The sequence below is a fragment of the Hippocampus zosterae genome, chromosome 1 (genome assembly GCF_025434085.1).
Source record: "Hippocampus zosterae strain Florida chromosome 1, ASM2543408v3, whole genome shotgun sequence".
NCBI classification, from domain to species: domain Eukaryota; kingdom Metazoa; phylum Chordata; class Actinopteri; order Syngnathiformes; family Syngnathidae; genus Hippocampus; species Hippocampus zosterae.
In genome coordinates, this window is record NC_067451.1 from 361,880 (window position 1) to 381,043 (window position 19,164).

At 54.1% G+C, this 19,164-nt stretch overlaps 3 protein-coding genes across 7 annotated transcripts; 2 read left to right on the top strand and 1 right to left on the bottom strand.

The window, feature by feature from the left end:
- The first annotated feature begins 238 nt into the window (after window positions 1-238).
- Window positions 239-3,477, top strand: aadat (aminoadipate aminotransferase). The gene is made up of 11 exons (XM_052068941.1): window positions 239-518; window positions 858-1,026; window positions 1,238-1,370; window positions 1,433-1,507; window positions 1,585-1,928; window positions 2,038-2,134; window positions 2,280-2,341; window positions 2,409-2,473; window positions 2,739-2,845; window positions 2,945-3,046; window positions 3,133-3,477. Exons 1-11 carry the CDS (start codon window positions 452-454, stop codon window positions 3,172-3,174), a joined length of 1,263 nt encoding a protein of 420 aa, XP_051924901.1. The 5' UTR covers window positions 239-451; the 3' UTR covers window positions 3,175-3,477.
- Window positions 3,478-3,637: 160 nt separating this feature from the next.
- On the top strand, window positions 3,638-7,763 carry mfap3l (microfibril associated protein 3 like). Its single transcript, XM_052068974.1, has 3 exons — window positions 3,638-3,941; window positions 6,513-6,861; window positions 6,932-7,763. Exons 2-3 carry the CDS (start codon window positions 6,618-6,620, stop codon window positions 7,735-7,737), a joined length of 1,050 nt encoding a protein of 349 aa, XP_051924934.1. The 5' UTR covers window positions 3,638-3,941; window positions 6,513-6,617; the 3' UTR covers window positions 7,738-7,763.
- A 723-nt stretch (window positions 7,764-8,486) lies between these two features.
- clcn3 (chloride channel 3) lies at window positions 8,487-18,653 on the bottom strand. 5 transcript variants are annotated; one of them, XM_052068748.1, is made up of 15 exons: window positions 18,482-18,653; window positions 17,572-17,753; window positions 13,772-13,932; window positions 13,262-13,361; window positions 12,590-12,777; window positions 12,402-12,524; window positions 12,090-12,296; window positions 11,946-12,026; window positions 11,618-11,870; window positions 11,198-11,490; window positions 10,942-11,128; window positions 10,456-10,854; window positions 10,142-10,358; window positions 9,964-10,039; window positions 8,487-9,227 (listed from the first exon to the last, which is right to left on the bottom strand). In XM_052068748.1, exons 2-15 carry the CDS (start codon window positions 17,732-17,734, stop codon window positions 9,066-9,068), a joined length of 2,610 nt encoding a protein of 869 aa, XP_051924708.1. In that variant the 5' UTR covers window positions 17,735-17,753; window positions 18,482-18,653; the 3' UTR covers window positions 8,487-9,065. The 5 variants fall into 5 exon arrangements, with proteins under 5 accessions (XP_051924708.1, XP_051924683.1, XP_051924699.1 ...); XM_052068723.1 differs by having other exon boundaries at window positions 11,198-11,870; XM_052068739.1 differs by lacking the exon at window positions 9,964-10,039 and having other exon boundaries at window positions 11,198-11,870.
- Between the last annotated feature and the right edge of the window lie 511 nt (window positions 18,654-19,164).

Sequence of the window (19,164 nt, forward strand, 5' to 3'; positions counted from 1 at the left end):
TGTGTGTTTGATTTATTTACTGTTGATTTGGTTGACGTTTCCGGAAGTACTCGACGAACCGCCGTCAGCAGGCTCTCGAGTAATGCGTATGTGTAACGGAGTGATTTACGCAATATATCACTCCGTTACATATGTATTGGTAGCGCGTTCGTTTTGTTTTCTGTTTGCTGAGAATTGTATTCTGACTTGTTCAATAAAGATTAAAAAAAAGTCAGGAGGCTCTCAAATTACCGCTCTGCGAAGCGCGCCTTGTCGATGACGTCATAAACATACGACGAGATTTACTTTTCTCACTGCCGACCCGAGCTTGTCATTCGCGAAGATTCATATGTCCGCTTTATGACAAGCGTTGTCAAGTTGTAGCGCTTTTAAAAAGGCTTGTCGAATTATTAAGAACACTTGACCGGAGTGCCTGCGAGTGGTTTGCAGAGTAAGACTGCCGACGGGAAACATGAATTACGCTCGATTCCTCACGGCTGTCAGTGCTGCGAGGAAGCCGTCGCCGATCAGAATGCTGAGTGAGTGTCCACAAAATAAATGCACGAGTCAACGTTTAGCGCCCGCGGAAAGTATTGACAGTGCGATTTTCACATTTATTATTATTTTTTCTCAAAATGCCACACATCATTTCATACTGACAACATGAGAGACTTTTTTGGGGGGGGCGGGGCTTGGATACTTGAGTTTGTTTTTTTGACAGCACATCTACCAGATTGGCGAAAAGGCCAGAAAATGTTCCTTATTCAGTCAGACATGGCACAAAAAAGTGACGAGCGATATTTAAAGAATGCAGCCTAAAATGAAAGCGAAGCGTTGCGGATGCACAAAACGAATGCGCTTTGTTTGCGGGTCCAAAGCGGAGCTGCAGCAGCGCTCGCCGCCATCGCTGATATCACTGGCCGCGGGGGCGCCCAACCCCGACACCTTCCCCTTCGAGTCGGCCGTCATCAAGGTCAAGGATGGCCCGGAGGTCTCCTTCGACCAGGTGGCCATGAAAAGGGCCCTGCAGTACTCCGCCTCCAATGGGTAACTTTGCTTCAACTCGTCACGCTGTTCTCAACAAATCACTCCCTCCCCAAGATTCTCACGCTCAGCACAAAAAATGATGAAACGCCCCACCAAATCTTCCCTTATTCACCCAAACATGTTTTTATTGCGGCGATGTGAGCCGAGAGAGCTTTTCGGGCGCTGTTCCTTTTGGCCCGTATGAGAGCTCATGGCGTGACCCCCGGCGCAGAATCCCCGAACTGCTGACGTGGATGAAGGAGCTGCAGAAGAGGCTCCACGACCCACCGACGGCCGCCCGCGGTCGCGAGGACGGACAGATGGACGTGTGTGTGACCACGGGGAGCCAGGAGGGACTCTGCAAGGTGCGCAAGCCCCGCCCCCTTTTTTGATCTGGCACCGTTTCAGCTTCCGTGCAATGCGGCAGGTGATGGAGATGCTGGTCAGCCCGGGAGATGACGTGCTGCTGGACTCGCCCACCTACCCCGGAACGCTGGCGGCGGTAAGAGCGGCCCGCCGACCGCCCCCCCCTGCCCGAAGGGACTTTTGCGGGTCCAACCTCTTTGTCTGGTAAGGCAGCTCCAGCCGCTGGGCTGCAACATCGTCGCCGTCGCCAGCGACCGGCACGGCATGATTCCGGCGGCCCTCGAGGAGGTCTTGTCCCGTTGGGACCCGTCGGACTCTCGCAGGCCCAAGGTCCTCTACACCATCCCCAACGGGGGGAACCCCAGCGGGGCATCGTTGACCGCGAGCAGGAAGAAGGAAATCTACCAGCTGGCGAGGTTGTACGACCTTCTGATCGTGGAGGACGACCCCTACTACTTCCTGCAGTTCCACAAGCCTTGGGCCCCCACCTTCCTCTCCATGGACGTGGACGGCCGCATCGTCAGGATGGACTCCTTCTCCAAGATCCTGTCTTCGGGGTGAGCCCCGGTCGTCAGCCCCCCCCCCTTTGCCCCTTTTAACGCGCCGTTTACCCCCCCCCCCCCCTTTGCCCCTTTTAACGCGCCGTTTACCCCCCCCCCCCCCCAGCTTGAGGATCGGCTTTGTGACGGGGCCCAAGCCGCTGGTGGAGCGGGTGGTGCTGCACATCCAGGCCTCCACCATGCACACCAGCACCTTCACGCAGGTGAGCCGCTTTTTTTGGGATGAAGCCTCAGATGATGGCAAATGGAAGCGCCAAACAAAAAACCACGACAGGCCACGTCGCTTCGTTTCGCTTTTTTTTTTTTGTTTGTTGGGTTGGAAAAGCTTTCGGTGTCCTTCCCGCGCAGCTCATGGTGTCGCAGCTCTTGCACCACTGGGGCCAAGACGGCTTTCTTCGGCACATCGACGGGTATGTTGTCCCCGCTGCGTTTGGCAAAGACGAGTATTGGAAGCCGGCCCGTCCCCCCCCCCCCCAGGGTGATCGAATTCTACAGAAAGCAGCGGGACGCCATGATGAGCTCCGCCGACAAGTGGCTCACAGGTGCAGCAGCCGACCGAAAGATCCGAATGATGAATGAGATGAGTGACGCCACCTCAAGTTCCACTTTTGGCTAGGGGGGGGGGAGGCGTCTCTCTCTCTCTCTGGTTCCATGTGATGTCATGCACCAGAAAAGGCATTTGGGGCAAAAGGAGCGCAACAGTCAAAAGCAAGGCAGTGGCGCTCACTGATGGCGACCGCTCCCCGATGGCGACCGCTCCCTGCGACCGCTCCCCGTGTGTCTAACCTTTTGCGCAATGGGCTTCAGGTTTGGCCAAATGGCACGCGCCCTCGGCGGGGATGTTTCTGTGGCTGGAGCTGACGGGCGTCCGTGACACCCGCCGGCTCATCATGGAGAAAGCCTTGGAGAAGGAGGTGGGCAGGCGCAGGCACCGGCGCCGCGCCGCGCCGCGGAGCTCGCCGGCAGCGTGCGCTTCCGCCCCGTCCCGCTTCTTTCATTTTTCTTCTCCAAAGGTGCTGCTGGTCCCGGGTGCCGTGTTCTCCATCGACAGCAGCGAGCCGTCGTCTCACGTCAGGGCGGCGTTTTCGCTGTCCACGCCCGAGCAGATGGATGAAGTACGCCCGCGCGAGCGAAAACGCGCCCGCGCGACACCATCCAAAACGCTGACTCTCTGCCGTTTCCCCCCCCCCCCCGCCAACAGGCCTTCAGACGCCTCGCCGATCTCATCAGAGAGGGCTTGTGATTTGGGATGCGCAATTTGGGGACATCAACCAATCGCAACATTGCAATTGCGATTTCATAGGCAATTATTTTTTTTCTCCAAGATCCTCTTATTTCCCCCCCCCCCAACAAACAAGCAATGAAAATAATGTCAGACATACGCAAATGGATCTTTTTACAGATTTGGTTTCTGATCAGATGAAGGCTTATATTTATTGACCTCAAGCACAGCTGTCAAGTTACTTGAGTGGGGGGGGGGGGCCTCAGGAATTCAACCAAGCCGTCTAGAAATGAATGTTGATGAAATATACTCGGGCGACAAATATTTGGACTTGGGTTGTCTTTGTCTGGTATGTAAATGTGTTTGTTGATCTTTAAAATGCAAAAACCGAGACTGCCCGGAGCTCGCCATTTGCTTGAGCGCGTGATGAGGAGCGCCATGGCGGGTAGATGATGCAAGCCGGCAGCGCCCCGCCGCGGTAGAAGAAAGGAGGGGTCGGGGGGGTGGGAAGCGGCTCACTTGACGACGGCCTGTCCGGACTCGACTCGACTCGAGCGAGCATCGTCGCCCCATCTTGTCGCAGCGGACAAGCCCCGACGTGAGGCCGCAAATAGAAAAGAAAAGCGGCCAAGTTAGCGAAGCGCTTTGGAGAAATTCCGCCAATCGACATCGACGTCGACGTGCCGCTGAGGATTTCCGTTGTTTGCAACGCGACCCCACTGCGACATTCTTCCGAGACCAGACCAGACCAGACGAGAGGAGAGATCGGCTCGGCTCGAAACCAAAACGTAAAAACCCTTCTCGTTTTTTTGTCGTCGTCACGGGCGGGCATTTTGCTCCGTTTCCTTCCGCTTTATTTGCACTCCGGGGCGGTTGCTTGCCGCGACAAAGAACCAGCGTCCAGTTCATAGCCGTATCCCGCACCCGTTTAGGCACGACAGTTACATGTACACACACACACACGGACGAAGATAGCTCGAGCGCTTTCACCGCAGCCGTGACTAACGAAGCGATTTACACAACAGTTGACATATAAGAACAAAATTATATAACGGAACGCATATAAAGAAGCACGTCACGATATGGAAGTGTAATCCTGTCCCCCCCTCGCACATTAGCAGAACTATGCGGGAGTGAGCGGAGGAGTCGGACGTGTTTGGTAATCTTCCATTCCAGTCGCGGATCGGCCCGTTCGTTGGGTCTGCGACGAGGCCGGGAAAAAAACGGAAAACGGCGGGCGGGGGCGTCGGCGTTTCATTTCCAACCACGCAATGTTTGGACGCAAAAAAAAGGTGCAAAAGCCACCCTTCTCGCTCGTTCTTCTATAACGAGTCGAGGTTCCGGTTGGGAACGCTTGCTTCGGAAAGTGCGATCACTTCCTTCCCTGATATCAGCTATTTCGACTCGAGTATTTCTATTGATGACGAATCTTCACTATTACCTCCGACGTAAGGAAACGGATCCGTAGTCTCTGCCCTACTTGGCCGAAATAGTCTCACTTTTTGAAAGAAGTGCAACAGTTAATTGACAACGAACGAAGCATTCAAATACTATTTGGGTAATCCAGTCGTTAACGTTTGTAGATGAGTTTATTATTTTGGTAATGTCCCAATTGCATAGCCATTCTAACCCGCTGTTATACCTCCCGTCCACAAGGTGTCGCGCGAGCTCGGGTTGATTTGCAACACGAGTAAGCCTGGAACACGTTCTTGGTGCTGCTGGAGTAAAACTACTTTCAGGCTCGTAAACGGACTGGTTTCTTCATACCTTCTTCATAAAACTACAACATCCATCTTGAAAATTCTCCAAATCCGTAAAAATCGAGCCGCGAAACAATTGAATTGGGATTAAAAACAAAAGTGATCCGAGCGGCCTTTTAAGTGTTCACCACGATGACGTCATTCGCGTGTGACGAAAATGCGAGTCGTAAATCGGATGACAACCAAAGTGCGAACCAATCTGCGGCTCAACGTTTGCGGGACAAACGTTTGCATTTACTTTGGTAGACGGTCATCAACTTTATTTTTCATTTCCCCGCACTAACAATTTGAAATCATGTTATGGTTTTGAATAAAGATTTTAAAAAAATCTAGCCAATTCATCAATTCAACGACCAAAATGATGGCCGGATGAACCGACGATTAAAATAATTGATTTTTACTTTTGCACGAGTTCCGATTTGCGCGTCTTTTGTCCACAGCAGTTGCCACATGAGAAGATGAGTCTACTGTTCTTGATCACACAGTACTTGGTAACCTTGTCTGGTTGTTGCACTTCACAAATACGACACATACTGTATAGTAAGGTGTTTTTAGCCGAAAAAAAATGACCGTGTATAGTAAGGCGTTTTTAGCTGAAAAAAACCGACCATGTGTAGTAAGGCGTTTTAAGCCCCAAAAAACGACCATGATTAGTAAGGCGTTTTTCACCCAAAAAAACGACCATGTATAGTAAGGCGTTTTTCGCCCCCCCAAAAAACAACCATGTATAGTAAGGCGTTTTTGACCTGAAAAACAACGATCATGTATAGTAAGGCGTTTTTAGCCCCCCCAAAAAATGACCATGTATAGTAAGGCGTTTTTAGCTGAAAAAAATGACCATGTATAGTAAGGCGTTTTTCGCCCAAAAAAACGACCATGTATAGTAAGGCGTTTTTCGCCCCCCAAAAAAACAACCATGTATAGTAAGGCGTTTTTGACCTGAAAAAAAAACGATCATGTATAGTAAGGCGTTTTTAGCCCCCCCCAAAAATGACCATGTATAGTAAGGCGTTTTTCGCCCAAAAAAACGACCATGTATAGTAAGGCGTTTTTCGCCCCCCAAAAAAACAACCATGTATAGTAAGGCGTTTTTGACCTGAAAAAAAACGATCATGTATAGTAAGGCGTTTTTAGCCCCCCCCCAAAAATGACCATGTATAGTAAGGCGTTTTTAGATGAATAAAAATGACCAGGTATAGTAAGGCGTTTTTAGCCGAAAAAAAACAACCATGTATAGTAAGGTGTTTTTAGACAAAAAAAATATACAATAAAACTGTATACTGTAAATTTTTTTTTAAAAAACGCCAATCGAAGCAATGTTGAAAGATGAATAAAAATGATCAAACGAGATCAGCCAAAAAACAACAACAGTTCAGTCGAAGTACACTTCAAAATCTAAAGGCAAAATGAAGCGTCATGAAAAACGGCAAACTATTCAAGATCTCAGCTGCTGGACCGGGCCCTACGGCGGCTGGTCGCAATTGCGCGGTACACGATCCGACACTTGGCGAGAATGTTTATCTATGTTGTCAGAGCAAGAAAAAAAAAACGTGGCATCAAGCGCGTCCACCGTCGAATTTGTGACAACTTGTTTTCCAGTGAGATGTTTGCCGCCGCTCAACCGAGATAGCCACTCAGCGAGCACGGCGTCGTCGGACGGAGGAATGAGCCGCTGACAGCCTGCCCCCCTCCCACGGAAAAGGCATGTCCGCCGGACTGGAGTTTGCGCTGGCGGCGTGGCTGGTGGCCTTCGGCGCCGCCGCCTCGGGAGACGGGAGCGGCGCCCACGGCGGCGGCTCCGTCCCGGCCGCGCTGGCCGCCGCCAGCCAGCTGATCGCCCGCGAGGGAAGCTGCGTGCTGATCGACTGCAACGTGAGCGGCGACCCCTTCCCCAGCGTCAAGTGGTTCAACTCCCACGGCGACCTCGTCGACACGGACGGCAGTGGCGGTGAGACGCTCGCGACCCCGGCGCGCTTTTCCGCTTGGGTTTTGACGGCTTTTGTCGGCTCGTCGGGCAGGCGGCAAGTGGTGGCTGCTGGAGAGCGGCGTCCTCAACATCACGGGCGTGGAATTCGCCGACCGCGGCAAGTACACCTGCGTGGCGTCCAACGCGCACGGCGCCTCCAACTGCACGGTGACGCTGCGCGTGGTCTTCACCAAGGGCGACATGGGCGTCTACTACATGGTGGTGTGCCTGGTGACCTTCACCATCATCATGGCGCTCAACGTGACGCGCCTGTGCATGATGAGCAGCCACCTGAAGAAGACGGAGAAGGCCATCAACGAGTTCTTCCGCACCGAGGGCGCCGAGAAGCTGCAGAAGGCCTTTGAGATCGCCAAGCGCATCCCCATCATCACCTCCACCAAGACGCTGGAGCTGGCCAAGGTCACGCAGTTCAAGACCATGGAGCTGGCGCGCTACATCGAGGAGCTGGCGCGCAGCATCCCGCTGCCGCCGCTCATCATGAACTGCCGCACCTTCGTGGAGGAGATCCTGGAGGTGGTGGGCGTGGAGGAGATGCGGCACACCTTCCTCCGGCAGGTGCCCGAGGGCTGGCGCCCGGGCCCCGGGGACGCGCTGGCCCTCCTGCGCGAGCCCGGACGCCAGCCCGAGCGCGGCCGCTCGCCCGCCGCCGACTCGGACGACTCGTCGCTCCGCGAGCAGCCGCGGCACATCGCCATCCAGGTGTCGGTGCACCCGCCGCTGGAGCCGCCGCCCGCCCCGCCCCTCGACGACCACGCGCGAGGGAGTCCGGCCGACGAGACCGCCGCCGCCGCCAAGAGCCCGCCGCCCTGTCAGGTTTTCTATGAGAGTCACGTGTGACCAGGGAGATGACTCACCCCTTCCCCCCCCCCCAAAAAAAATGACAGGCTGTTTCCGGCAACTGCCCAATCACATGCCAGCGTTTCATTTCATGTTACGCTTGAATGTAAACGCCCATCAGCAAAGAAATGTCGACTTCCACCGCGAGGGGGCGCTAAAATGTCTCCTTTCATTTGTGTTGCAATCCGGCCAGCCTTCGTTCTTTCCATTTTCAACCGGCAAATTCAGATTTTGTTGGCGCCAGTCGCTCCAGAGAACGGCAAAAATAAAGAAATGCAATCGGATGCATCTTTTTCGATGGATAAAGGCGGATAATAATCAATGAATCAAAGCCGTGCCTACGGACCGAGCGCAAGTCGAGAGTTGCGGAAAAACAATTGAAATGAGCCAAAATTTTTTGACCGAAACAAGACATACAATTGAAAAAATGAAACAAAAATAGGTTTAAAATGTGAAATGACATCTTCAAAAATGAGCGCAAGCGTCCTTTTGCTTTTCATCGTGGTCAATTTCTTTCCGTATTGCAACGTTTGGCTTGTATGGTCTCTTCTCTGCTTCCTATTGGTGCTCTCCCGACGCCGTTTCCAAATGAATAAAATGAAAATGAATACAAGCGATGATTGAAAAAAGAAAAACAAATGTGTCATCTTTGAAATCACATTGCCTTGGAATAGAATCACCCCCACTCCGGGCAAAAGTCCCAATTTTTTTTCCCCCCTCCCCGCGGAAAACGAATTCATGACAAACTCTTGAAATTTCAATCCAAATTTAATGAACACTTCCTTCATGTTTCAAATGTACAATCCAAGAAAGCAAAGATCACAACGTTACACGACCTGATAAATTAAGAGACGCGGACGGCTCGACGGCGGGCCTCAGCAGGACGGACGGACGGACGGACGGACGTGGCCACGCGCGCCGGCGGCTTCGTCGTGGGGAGAAAAAGATCACAAAGCGACACGTTCCGTTTTTTTCTACTTTTTGTGGTGACAAAATTATTGCCGGCTCAAGCGTCGACATTAAAATGGGGGGGGAGGGAGCTGATTTGTGGTTAAAAGTCCACCCCCGCTCGTTGATTTTCGAGCACACGAGCGGGCCAAGGGTGAGCCGCAGCCGATCCGTTAAAGTGGTAGCAGTAGTGGAAAGTAAAAGTCGCACGCGATGACTTCACAGATATCTTTTTTTTTTTTTTTTTACTTCACAAAACGATCTTGCCGAGCAGCAGATTCAAGAGGAAGCGACAATTGGGACCGCCGCCGTTTGTCAGTAGCCGTCAACGGACTCTGGCGGAGCGAGTGCACAAAAAAAGGAAAAACAAGGCCTGAATGTCAACGGTAGGTGTCGTCCAAGAGGCAAACTCTTTCCTCTTCGTCCTCGTCCTCGTCCCGAAAGGATCGGATCAGTTGAACATGATGGACTCGGGATCTTGATTTGCCATCTGAGCCATGTGACGCAGGATATCCTTTTTGGTGATGATGCCCAGAAGCCGCCTGCGTGACAGAGGAAGAGTTAGTGAGCGCGGGAAAGCCGACTGGGTGCCCCCCCCACCACCACCGCCACCGCCACCAGGCGTCTCTGGGGACAGCAACTGCTCCAAGGAAGAAACTTTGTGGCGAAGGAGAGCCTCCACCCCACCGGGCACGCGCTTGCAACGTTTTCTCATTTTCAAGCTAGGTGCTATTTTAGCAATAGGCCCAACCAGCTAATGCTAACGCGGCGACACCGATTAAACATGATAACGTGAAAGACGACGAAAGATTCCGTTTGATTAGACTGAGCTCATGCTAATGCTAAGCTAACGACGTTTTCAAGTTGTTGGCTTGGCGATGAGCTTTGTCACTGGCTTAACACGCTAACAAGCCACGGCTAGCCTGCTAAAGCTAAATTAGCTAGCTGTGCTCCAAGCTGATGGGTTGGTTTCACTCCGATTCGATTGGGTACGGGTTAATGGGCAAGCAAACGCAGTTTTCTCATTGGTGGTCGCACAGGAGCCTCGCTCGGGGGTCAACTCGGGGTAACCCCCCCCACAAGTGTCCCCTCGAAGTGGGTAGAGAGGCTCCTACAACGCGGATGAGCTCTTCCTAAGTAAGCCACCCCCAATAAGTAAGCCACCCCCAAGCAGGAAGTGAAAGCAAGAGGATAAAGCCACCACTCCCCCCCCTGCCCCCCCATTTCATGGCTCCCTTCCCAAAAGGGCTCGGCCAGGCGAGCGCGTTGGCTAGTCACCAGGGACTCTGCGCGGCGCTTGAGCTCCTCCAGATGCTCTAACACATCCTTCTTTGTGATGATGCCCAACAATATCCTGCAAGAGACGCCCGTTACTGGCGCAGGGTCGGCGCGGGCGTGGGGCGTCCTGCGCGCCACGGGGGGGGGGGGGGGGGGGGGGGGGGGGACGGCCACTCACCCGTTGTGGGTGACCAGGCACTGGCGCAGGCCCAGCTTGCGGAAGATGTCCACCACGATCTCCATGGGGGTGTGGTCGGTGACGGTGAAAGGGCTCATGTCCAGGATGGAGCGCAGCTTGAGGGGGCGGGGGCTGTCGGCGGGCAGGGTGGGGGCGTGCTGGGTGAAGTACACCCGGGAGTTCGACACGATGCCCTCCTGTTTGCGCCGGGCGTTCTCTGTCGGAGTGCAAAGGAAGGAGGGGGGGGGGGGGTCGCTTGAGGCCACTTTTCAACCCCCCCCGAAAAAAAGAAAAGGTGCGGCGGGTGCGCTTACCGATGGCGATGGTGATGTCCCTGCGCAGAGCGAACCCCACGAGCCTCTGGGACTCCTTGGACACGATGACGGGGAAGCCGTTGTAGCTGCTTTCGTTGATGACCCCCTGCAGGTCCTCCACGCTCAGGTCGTCCTGCGTCAGCACGGCCAGCGGCGGGTCGCAGCGGCGCGGCCGCATCACCTCCCGGGCCAGCGTGGTGTGCGTGAATTCCTCCTTGGCGTCCAGGAAGGGGTAGCCGTTGAGGCGGATGTGCGCCTCGTAGATGCCCTCGCGGCCGAAGGCGTCGCCCACCCATTTGCTGGTCATGACGGCGGCCATGAGGGGCACGATGTACTCCAGGCCGCCCGTCAGCTCGAAGACGATGACCACCAAGGAGACGGTCATGCGGGTCACGCCGCCTGCGCCCCAGGGGGGAAAACGGGCCTTTTTCAGGAGCCGCCTCTTTTGCGGCTCGGCGGAAAGCCCCCCCCCCGCGCGGCGCTCACCCAGGCAGGCGGCGGCCCCCACCATGGCGTAGAGGCCTGGCGTGATGCAGTCGGCGCCGACCTCGCACCACTCCTTGAACAGGAACCAGTCGTGGTGGTAATACGCCAGCTGCTCCACGGCGATGCCGACGATGCGCCCGGCGATGGCCCCGATGGCCATGCTGGGAATGAACAAACCCGACGGAACCTGCAGGGGGGCGGGGCAGAGTCGGCGAGGCGCTCGGTCGGCGAGCCGACAACGCCGAGGCGGGCTCACCTTGAGGCCGAAGGTGAAGATGGTCATGATGATCTTGAAGACCAGCGCCAGGCACAGCTGCCACATGGCGGCGTAGACGCCGGGCCCGGCGGGCCGGTCGGGGCCGTCCGTGAAGGCCTTGCTGCCGTTCATGCGGCTGCGGTATTGGCACAGCTGCGACGACTCCAGCGGCCCGCAGTCGGTGAACAGCTCCTTGATCAGCTCGCTGGTGTTCTGCCGCGTGTACGGGTTGGGGAAGGCCACCACGGCCGTCACGGCCGCCACCAGGATCACCTCCAAAACTGGGTACTTGCCTGAGGGGAAACCAGCGACCCGCCGTCACCCTCGACGCCGTGCGTTCGAGTCCCCGATTTGGGCCCGTCGAAATCCGGGTGACGGGATCGCACGGGATGGATGGATGGAGTTCTTGGAGAAACTTGCCGAAGCGGGTGGATTTGCGTCGCCGGCACCAAGCGATGTTGGCCCGGATGAAGAAGGCGCCCCACAGGCCCCCAAAAACGCCCAGCAGGATGAAGGGGAGGAGCTCAAACAGGTACCAGGGCGTGTGGTACTCCACGTAGAACAGCACCAGGCGGCTGTTTCCAAAGGGGTTGATGGAGCGCAGGACGAAGGCGGCCACCAGGGCGGCGAAAAAGGAGCGCCACAGCGTCTTGAGAGGGAAGTAGTAGCTGACCTGGGGGCGGGGGGGACAGGAGAGGCGTCAAGCGGCGTCCCGCCGGCAAACGAACCTGCGCCAAGGTCCTGTCACCTCTTCCAGGCTGAAGAGAACACCGCCGATGGGCGCCCCGAACGCCACCGACACGCCGGCCGCAGAGGCGGCCGACAGGACCTGAGGCGAGACCGAGCGTCAACAAAAGGCGGGGCGCGAAAACCTGGGGTGTGGGGGGCCCACCTCTCGCTTCTTGGCCTCGTTCTTGCTGTACTTGGGGAAGAGGTAGGAGAAGATGTTGCCGCAGCAGCAGGCCACGTGCACCAGCGGGCCCTCCTTGCCCAGACTCAGGCCCGACGCCACCGCCAGCACCAAAGTCACCGTCTTGATCATCAGGGTCCACTTGCCCAGGTAGCCCCTGATGATGAACCCGCTCAGGATGGTCTTGATCTGAGGGGCGGAGCACGGAGCACCCTCAACGGAGCCCGGGGGCCACGCTCACCTTTGGCGCCCCCTACGGGCGGGTTGCCACTTGGCTGTCCGTTGTTCCCTTACCTCCGGAATTCCCGATCCGCAGGCGTACGGAGCAAACACTTTGACGAGACACACGGCGAGGAAGGCGAAGGACAACGCCCAGTAGATGTACATGAAGTAGTTCATGATGTACGAGCCCGGTCCCTGCATGGATCGGGGGGAGGTTAGGGAGTGAAAAAGAGCCCCCTGGAGCTGGGGGAGCGGCTCACCTCAGCCTGGCCCAGGATGAGCTCGGCCCAGCTCTTCCACTGGGGGCACTTGTCCCTCTCGGCGAAGGTGGTCTCGTTGGACGTCCAGCAGCACTGCTCGTGGTTGAACCACATGGCGCTCAGGCACACGCCCTCCTTCAGGTCGTTCATCCAGTCGGCGGCGATGTCGATCAGGCCCGCCAACGCGCCTGCCGGAAGGCGAAGGGGGGGGGGGTCACTTTGCGCTAACGGGTCATTTCCGCCTTTGCGCTTGAAAATACTATCGAAGATGACGGTCAGGCTTTGCTGACAATTCTTGGACCGTTCTCAGACCATGAGGGGTGGGGGGGGGGCAGCATCAGTCTGCACATCTCGACTGCTTTGCCGCCATCTCCAGAAAAAGTTTGGAAAAGGGTCAACGCACTCCCATTTTTTTTCTCCCTTTTTGGGGTTTGAAAGGTAGCTGTGGAGTGCAGAGCCGGAACTAATCTGTGAGAGCGAGGGCCGTTGGCCACCCCAAAAACGAGAGCTGATGACATGAGAGAGACAACACAAACGATACGGAAATTGCTTCCTTGAGCGACTGGAGTGCGTTTCGAAACGTTGACGCATTTGAAAGTGTGCGATTTTGGATGAAGACACAACGCGAGCGGGTGTGCAAGTTGCAATTCGGGGGGACAAAAGCCGCGTTACCGGAGGCTAAGCCCGTGAGCGTGACCACGAGCCATCCGGACCAGGCGTCATACAGACTCTTGGTGAACTCCCACGCAGACTCCTTCTTCTTACTGTTGATCTGCGCACACAAGCAACACCGGCAAAAGGTTTGACGGTACTTGGACTTCAAGTTTTTTCAAAGAGCCCAAAACGCCGCTCCGCGCTTCCCTCCTTAGCGCTCCGGGAGTGACGGGACGGCCGGTGCGGCGCAACCAGTCAGCCGGGCGTCCCAAGTGTGACTTAGTGGCCTCTCGTGTCAATCAAGGGACCGACTTCACAACGGATAATAGGAGAAGTTCTCCTTTTTTTCTTTTTAATATAAAAAAACCCATTCGCTGCAGTTGATAGACAGCTCCCGATTTTTTCCCGGCTTCATATCCAAACCGCCAGACTTGAGTCAATATTATCTTAAGAGGGCGTCGGCCCAAACTTGCAAACGCGGGTGAAAATGTGACGCGTCGCGTTGGGACCGGTTGAAGGGCCGCTTACCTTGCGGTGCCTCTCACGGTCCTTGCACTTCTCTCGCACCCAGTCGATGGTGTGGAAGTCGTCGTAGGTGCCCACGCCCGGAATGGGTTCCTCTAGGAAGTCCAACAGGTGGGTGGAGCTGCTGGGTGCACCGCCCCCGTTCGACATGGCGTAGTGGGACCCTGCGCGGGCGACACAGACTCCATATCAGCGCGGGCGACACAGACTCCATATCAGCGCCGGCGGAAAGAGCGACTCGCCCCCGCTCGAGCTCGTTTTATCCATCGCGGCCACACGGGGGCGTCCTTCAACTCACTTTTTAAGACTTGCTCTATGGAAAAAGTTTTCAGCATGACGCAGAGATGCTAGCATTTCAACTTTGCATCTCAAACTGTTCTTTTTTCTCTCCTTGGCCCTCAGGACCCAACGTCCACAAACTCCCAAACCAAATTGAACATGAGGACTCGTCAGACCACGGAAGACTTTTCCGCTTCTTCGATGAGCTAGTTCGGGCGCGGGCCGGCCGACGGCGTTTGCGGCTGTTGCTTTGAATCGTAGCGCTTTAAACTGGTCCCATCTTTGCGTGGCGCTTTTCCACCTCAGCTACTCAAAGTCGCCTCATTCACCTAACGGCTGGCGATGGAACCAGCAACCCCCGGGTTAGAAAAGGAGCCCTCTTCCATGGAGCCCCGCCAACCCGTTTTCCTAGCCACCTCCTCGTTCCGAACGGTGTTTGATGAGCATTTCTCAACTTTTGCGGCCCTAAAATTCTAAATGAATGATTGTTGGGTAACGACAATCAAGATGATCAGCGTGAGCATCAAGTCCCCGGCCTTGCTAGCGTATTTAATTCAGCGCCCGTCTTCCGTCTGGTCCCGACTTCATTGGAAGCGGCTTTGTATTTCGGCCGCCGAACGAAGCCTCAGGCGGCCATTTGTGAGAAACCGCCCGCTTGGATTGGTAGCCGAGCACGCACTCGACATGTAAATCTCGCCGCCGATCTGCTTAGCGGGGGCCCGCCGCCGTGTCGACGCGCGGTCGAGGTTTGGCGCGCGACCCGACGTCTCGTGACAGGCTGCGGCCGACGCGGCTGGCGAGGCCTCTGGCTTAATCAGCTCATCCTTGCACCGCCGCACCGCGTCGTCAATAGCAACGGCGCCTCGAAGGCCCGGGCCGTCGCTCGTACCTCGTGTCGGGATCTCCCGCAGGGGGATGGTGTCCCCTCCCCCGTCGTAAGGTAAATAGGGGTCGGCGCCCGCGTCCTCCTCCTCCATGGCGACAGACGGAGCGGCTAGGCTAGCGTCAAAGAAGCTAAGCTAGGCTTCGCTGCGCATTGCTGCAAGTGCGCGTGTGTGCGTTTCAGCGGCTGCCATTTTGGCTCGGCTGTGTGCGTGCGCGTCTCCTCTCTCCTCTCCTCTCTCGCTCCGCTGCTGCAGCAGCTGACTTCAGGGACAATGACGTCATCACACACACAAACTGACACTCAAAGCCTCCCCCGACATGCTCAGGGCAAAAAGGACCACAGATGCTCATTTTGTATTTGAGCCCCCAAAAATAAATACAAAAGTGCACGCTCAAGAATCAAGTGCTTAACGTGCAGGGATGAATGCGCAAAAAATCCCCCCCCAACCCCTTTCCACCCTCTCTCTCTCTTCCTCTCTCCCAAGAATCCATTTGAACTGGGGGGCTGGCAGCAAATGAACGTTCGTTCGTTCGTTCTAAAGCAGGCTTGTCCAAAGTCCGGCCCGCGGGCCAAATCCGGCCCGCGGTCGAATGTCATCCGGCCCTCGGCCCCTGTCATAAAATCAGTGCCGTCTGGCCCGCAGGTTGGGCGCAATGGAACAACGTGTTGCATTGACTGAGGTCTCGTAGACTGGTGAGTGATGTTTCATAGAGTACTGCTTCCCTCTAGTGGCTAAATGAGTAATAGCATTCACTAAATGAGTAATAGCATTTAGACACTAGAGGGCATCACTCACGAGTTAACAAGACATCACTCCGTGTTTCTATTGACTGATATGTCATATTTCAAATGATCCTTGCAGTTGTGGATATGTGTATTGCTTGTTCATTTCCCCGTTGTTCGAGTCAAAGGTTTTGTGACTATTGAAAAGTCATGGTGATACATTTTATGTTTCAAATCAATCAAATTGCACTCGGGAGACTTCTGTTTAAGAAAAAGTCAAGTGAATAAGCAGTTGCATGTGATATACCCGTTTCAAATGAACCAAAAGAAATTCTTAAGATTGTTGACGTTAAAATAAAAATGGAAATGTGAAACAGACTGGCTTACTAAAATTTCTTGAACAATATTGTTGTTCAATGTAAAGAATGTCAGCCAAGGTCGGCCCCCCCGACATTTTACCACATAAAATCTGGCCCCCTTGGCAAAAAGTTTGGACACCCCTGTTCTAAAGCATTGGACATCGTCAATGACACGGAAAGAGTTCAAGTGACATTCAACAAACGTGTATCAAGTGCTCTAGAAAATTCACAAACGTAAACAGAAGCAAAGTACGCAAAAAGTCCTTTGTAGTCATGGCTCGTGTGCAATATTGCCGTCAAAACTGGCTTCGCTCTCTCTCTCACTCACTCTCTCACTCGCTCACTCACACAGCGATTGAAAGCGCCAACTGCTGTCATGCGGCGGCCCGTTCACCAATAAAAACAAAAGACAAAACCAAAGGTCAGCAGCCATTTGGAAAGCGAGAGCTACTGATTAATAGGAAGGCCGACATAATTCTGGCTCAATTATTGAGCCTTATTTTGAAGGTTTCCCAACCCGGTCAGTGGATTTTTAGTCACGGCTAGAGTGTAAGAGGTTTTTCCTTCACAATAAAACAAAACAAAACAAAACATTGTCTGATTAAAAAAAAAAAAAAGAAACCGTCAACCTATTTCAACAAATTAGATGAACTTCACATGTTAGCATGTGTTTCTTGAGGAACTCCTGACTAAGGTTTTCTGATTAAAGATTGAAGTCAATACATGTGCTGTTGGAATCTTTGTCTCAAATATTCATTCATTCATTCATCTTCCGAGCCGCTTGATCCTCACTAGGGTCGCGGGGGGTGCTGGAGCCTATCCCAGCTGTCTTCGGGCAGTAGGCGGGGGACACCCTAAATCGGTTGCCAGCCAATCGCAGGGCACACGGAAACGAACAACCATTCGCACTCACGCTCACACCTAAGGACAATTTAGAGTGTTCAATCAGCCTGCCACGCATGTTTTTGGAATGTGGAAGGAAACCGGAGCACCCGGAGAAAACCCACGCAGGCCCGGGGAGAACATGCAAACTCCACACAGGGAGGCCGGAGCTGGAATCGAACCCGGTACCTCTGCACCGTGAAGCCGACGTGCTAACCACTGGACTGCCGGGCCGCCTGTCTCAAATATGTACTGTGCAAATACGGTTTAAATATTTGAAACATGCTGGTACCCACATCCACTGAAATTCCTAAGGGGGGGGAGGGGCACATTCTACCTTGCGGTTTTTACCTTTCGTGGGGGGTTCCTCTAAAAACGAGGGATGACTGCATCTCCAAACCTGATGCACTTGAAAGACATTCTGGAACTCTTGCCTCAAAAATTCACATCCAATTAAAACACGCTTTGGACCCATCGTATAGCAATATACTCAGTTAAAAAAAAAACAACAACAATGCCAACTATCTCCCCTGTAGGGCTCCCAGGGACACCATAAAGTTTAAGAAGCCCCAAGCTTGTGGACCGGAGCCGCAAGTGAATTTGTCATGTAAGAAGGGCCGGCTTGCAAGCCCGCGACAAACGATGTCGGCAGAGGCCCCGGCGGCGCACCCTACCTGGGGAGGAAGCGTCCCCGTCGAGGAGATTGTCGTCCTCGGTGGTGTGGAAGTCCATGACGACGCCGGCTCCATCGAGCAGCTCCTCGTCGCTGCTGGCGCTGGCGATGCTGTTGTAGCTGTTCCTGGAGTAGCCTCTGTGGTACAGCTGCTCCGACTCCATTTAGCAAAGCGGCCGTGCCCTGGGTGACAAAACGCGGCGCGTGAGAGCCGAACACCGGGCATGATCGAGACACCCAAAATTGCTGATCCAGCCGCTCTGTATGGCCACAGATTCACATTTTGGGACCGCATTGGGGCGATTGGGATACCGTTACCAAAGGCAAGCCCTGACAGGGGAAAATTGGTTCTTCTTGGGAAATGTTGGGAATAACATTAGTATACCTGTGAAGCAGCAGACAGCCACTTTCGGGGTAGATTGCCCCCCCCCCCCCCTGCGGCTTCGTTTGTATTTTGAAGGCTAGCCATGACGTTTGTGGGGCTCCCGAAGCATCGACTCCTGTGTCGCGTCAGCGGGCAGCGCACTAACACGCTCGTCACGCAGGTCACTCCAGCCTACACCCCGTAGCGCAAGTGCAGGTGAGATGAACAAGTCGGTTTCCGCCGGGCGTTCAAACTCTCGCTCCACCTGGCCCCCGGAGGTTTCTGCGGGCTCCTGGTACCGAACCCCGATTTTGGTGTACCGTTCGAGCTCTGCGCTCGAACAAACCGCCACCCTTTCAGCGCAATATGAGTGACTGTTAATGACACTGAGCGCGACTTAAAAAAAAAAGAAAAGTACTAACAAATAAACCTGTGCGCGTCTACCCCATTTCCTCAACGAGGTGTTCAGTGGTGACTATTGAATGACTTGGTGCTAAAGCTAGCCTCGGCGGTAAGCTAAAGCGAGTTCGGGAGGAAGCAAACCAACCTTGGCGATGCCTCAAATCCAGTCCGGACGCAACCTTTCATCGTTTCTTTATGGATTTAACCAGACGTTGGCGCAGCCAGCTCTCCTTCGTCGCCCTGCTTGCTGTGTTGTCGTCCCAGTCTCGTACCTGTGTCAGCAGTAGTCACTTCCTGGTTCCCTTTGATGACGTCACCGCGCGCAACTCGATTCAACCGAATCCAATTGTAACATGCATTTGTTACACATTTTGATGCCTTTTTATGCTTTAGAAAACATTTATGTCTACATTTTGAGTAACGGATTAGGGCATTTACATGGACGCCCTGCCTGCTGTGTTGTCGTCCCAGTCTCGTACCTGTGTCAGCAGTAGTCACTTCCTGGTTCCCTTTGATGACGTCACCGCGCTCAACTCGATTCAACCGAATCCAATTGTAACACGCATTTGTTACACATTTTGATGCCTTTTTATGCTTTAGAAAACATTTATGTCTTCATTTTGAGTAACGGATTAGGGCATTTACATGGAAAACGCGCCTCTGCTTACAAAATGTTCGAATCAAGAGATTTTTTTTCCCCAGAACCAAGTCATTTCTTAAGTAGAGGTACCACTGTACCTTATTTGCAGACAGTAAACCTCATACAGCCCTGAACTAATTTCAGTGAAGACAGCTCAACGCGATCTGGAAAACATGCTGGTACAAAAA

Coding starts and splice junctions, on each gene's coding strand:
- aadat (XM_052068941.1), top strand. CDS start 452: ATGAATTACGCTCGATTCCTCACGGCTGTCAGTGCTGCGAGGAAGCCG. Junction 1,027..1,237: donor CAGTACTCCGCCTCCAATGG/GTAACTTTGCTT, acceptor CCCCCGGCGCAG/AATCCCCGAACTGCTGACGT. Junction 1,371..1,432: donor GCCAGGAGGGACTCTGCAAG/GTGCGCAAGCCC, acceptor GCAATGCGGCAG/GTGATGGAGATGCTGGTCAG.
- mfap3l (XM_052068974.1), top strand. CDS start 6,618: ATGTCCGCCGGACTGGAGTTTGCGCTGGCGGCGTGGCTGGTGGCCTTC. Junction 6,862..6,931: donor CGACACGGACGGCAGTGGCG/GTGAGACGCTCG, acceptor CTCGTCGGGCAG/GCGGCAAGTGGTGGCTGCTG.
- clcn3 (XM_052068723.1), bottom strand. CDS start 17,734: ATGGAGTCGGAGCAGCTGTACCACAGAGGCTACTCCAGGAACAGCTAC. Junction 11,129..11,197: donor TCTTCACCTTCGGCCTCAAG/GTGAGCCCGCCT, acceptor GCCCCCCTGCAG/GTTCCGTCGGGTTTGTTCAT. Junction 9,228..9,963: donor AGCGCCGCGCAGAGTCCCTG/GTGACTAGCCAA, acceptor TCTGTCACGCAG/GCGGCTTCTGGGCATCATCA.